The 2,910-nt window shown below is 39.0% G+C and overlaps 1 protein-coding gene across 2 annotated transcripts in view; it reads right to left on the bottom strand.

The window, feature by feature from the left end:
* The window catches only part of intu (inturned planar cell polarity protein), a 35,039-nt gene that overhangs the window by 9,648 nt on the left and 22,481 nt on the right, over positions 1 to 2,910 (bottom strand). For both annotated transcript variants that reach the window (XM_014026052.1, XM_014026051.1), the window contains exons 8-10: positions 1,657 to 1,840; positions 1,369 to 1,422; positions 451 to 513 (exon numbers count right to left, since the gene is read on the bottom strand). In XM_014026052.1, the coding sequence (XP_013881506.1) occupies positions 451 to 513; positions 1,369 to 1,422; positions 1,657 to 1,840 (301 nt within the window). The remainder of the gene's footprint in view (positions 1 to 450; positions 514 to 1,368; positions 1,423 to 1,656; positions 1,841 to 2,910) is intronic.

Below are 2,910 nucleotides of genomic sequence, written 5' to 3'. Positions count from 1 at the left end.
ACTTGAAGCGTTGGATGCGATTTTGAAGCTGAAATCGCGTTCGGTGTGAACGCAGCATAAGTTTATTTTTTATTTACACATCAAAACAGCATTTTAATAACAGGTAAAGGTGATACAGATACTTTATTATGGTATATTATTTAAATGTATGCCTGAGAAACACACAATTTTGGCCCTTTAAAATAAAAAAAAACTAAATTGTATTTCTTTGTTTTTGATACAAGTCTTTGACTGAACTTTAAAACACTTTGGTCAGCTTTTGTTGTTTTGAATGTGCTATATAAATACATTTAACATTGACGTCCATGACTTTTTATGGGTCATGTGTGGGGTCACTCGTGTTTTAAAAATCAACCAAAAACTGTAAAATCTTGCCTTGTGAACCAGGCATGGGGATCTAAATGCAGTACTGTTGCAGGAACCGTAGCACAATTTGACCTTCAGACCCACCTTGTAGAACAAACAGGAGCCGAGTATGACGTAGAGACGCCTCAGGCCAAAGAAGTCCTCTGACTGCAAGAAGAAAATAAAACATAAATATGAGAGTAATGTGGACGACAAGTTCTCTGTCTTTGGTTAGAAGTTCACTGCTGTTGTTGAGCTGAGGTTGAGCTGTGGCTTTCCATGGTTTGCTATAAACAATAATACTTCTTGTTCCTAGTTATAACTATAGCCGTAAGAAGACAAAAACAGTTTCATTTGCAACGTTTTGCCTCTACACAAAATAAATGCTGTGTTCTCAGAAGAAACCATCATCTTCTTAATAAAAAAAACACACCATGAACACGACATGAACACCTCTTGAAATAGGCTTACATTTTTCTCTCTCCTGACGAGACTAAAAGACAGATGGTATATCACCTCACACGTCACCTAGCATGCACGTGTCCTCTAACTGCGMCAAACTTAGATTCAGTAACTCAACACTAATGATGGAGGTATAAATAACAGCTGGAGTGAGTCTTGGTCATGTGACCGTGTGATCTACTGTAGAAGCAGAACAGGCAAGAGTCTGGATTTGTCATTACTCTATATGTTGACAACATAGCAAACAATAAGAGATGATTATGTAAAAACTGTAAAAACTATTAAAGATAATATTAATGAAAATTTAATTAATATATTAGAGTGTATATAAGCTATCTAATGGATATAAAAATGCAAGAAAACTATGTGAGTTATGGATACATCAACAGAAGAGAAACAGGAAAATGTCTCATTTCATATGTAACCAGATTTGATCTTATTCATCTCAATGTGGATGTGATCTGACCAGAACTGAAACTAATAATTTAACAGTTCAAAATTAAATTAAGCACATATTTCAACTAACTGTTCATCATCATCAACTTCAAATCATTTCCTCACCATTTCTCCAAAATCAGAGGACTCAAAATCAGATAGAACTGTATCCACCTCCATCTGTGGATTAAAAAAAGAAAAGTTCGATTTAACAGCACAAAACAATGTGTTTTATTTATGTTGGTTACAGAAATTGAGCTTGAATGTTCATTTTGGAATAAAAACATCATCTTTTTTAATGAACACAGGAGGGCGCCAAAGCTAGATTAAAAGCAGAAACTGTACAAGGAACTACCAGAGCACTGACTCAGACAGCAGCAGCTGAATTTCATCCACTTCATTCCAGAAACGCACCTTTATTTCTGGCGGCAGAGTGAGCCATCGTACCGCCGGTAAACCGTCTAAAAAAAGGGTTCCAGAGACGTCGGGTGACGGCGCCGAGGAGCCTTCCTTCAAACGCAAAGGCTGGATGAGCTGCTGGAAGAACAAGCAGAAGAAGTGGTCCAACCTGGGAGCGTGGTCCTCCTTGCAGAACGCCCTGCAGGGGACACAGGCGAGACGTTCCATCAGGTCAGAATAAACAGAACTACAGAATAACCAATCTATGGGTCATTCTTTGTTTGTTTGTTTTTTCCTGTTTCAAAATAAAATTAACATTAATAAAATAGCCATGATAATTTATAGTTTTTTCTGTTTTCAAAACCTAAAATGTAAAACTGAACTAAATAAAAATCCAGAGTGTTGGATTTTTGCTTCAGCTATTTTTGGGTAGTGACCAAAAGAACGAAATTGCAGACACAAGTGGTTGAAATGAGTTTTTCCCACGGGGCAGCTGGACTCTCCTTTAGAGATAATGTAAGAAGTTCAGGTATCCAGGAGGAGCCAGTTGAGGTGGTTTAGGCATCTTGTAAGGATCTTCTTGGAAGCCTCCCTAAGGTTCTTCAGGCATGTCCGACTGAGAGGAGACCCCGAGGAAGACTCGGGACACAATGGAGAGACTTCGTCTCTCGGCTGGCTCGATAACACCTTGGAATCCCTCCAAAAGAGCTGGAAGAGGTGGCTGGGAAAGAGAGGTCTGGACCTCCCTGCTCAGGTTGCTGCCCCCACAACCACACTCAGAATAAGCAGAAGATAATGGATGGATGAATAAAATATACGGTTGCTGGTTTAATAAGTAGTGATACCAGAAATGATGGAAGTTGTCAGAGAATAAAAGATTATAGTGGCTGGAAAAAAAGGGAAGCTGATCTTAAAGTCATCCTGATGCATCTCAGTAACCCAGGTAGTTAAAAAAAAGTTTAGTAGGTCCTCTGGATGGGTTTTTCTTTAATGGAACAACTGGAGGAGAGACGAATCGATTCATTAAAGAAGAACTCGTCCAGAGGACCTACTCAACCTTTTATTTTTAATTTTTTGATCCTAAAGATATTGACAATGGCTGCACTTGAACCTAGCCTGGCCCTTGCCTTCCCTTCCTACTCATTTCCGCTCAGTTCTAGTTTCCCTTCACTGCTCCATCTGGGATTTCTCCCATAGACAAGGATTTTGGAGAATTTTCATCTGGGCCAATCAGAGAACAGAACATCGATTTTCTGCGCAGTGTCTGCT

Source organism: Austrofundulus limnaeus, unplaced genomic scaffold (assembly GCF_001266775.1).
Source record: "Austrofundulus limnaeus strain Quisiro unplaced genomic scaffold, Austrofundulus_limnaeus-1.0 Scaffold522, whole genome shotgun sequence".
Taxonomy (NCBI): Eukaryota; Metazoa; Chordata; class Actinopteri; order Cyprinodontiformes; family Rivulidae; genus Austrofundulus; species Austrofundulus limnaeus.
The sequence above is the reverse complement of the archived record's forward strand: the minus strand, read 5'-3'. Positions and strand labels throughout refer to the sequence as shown.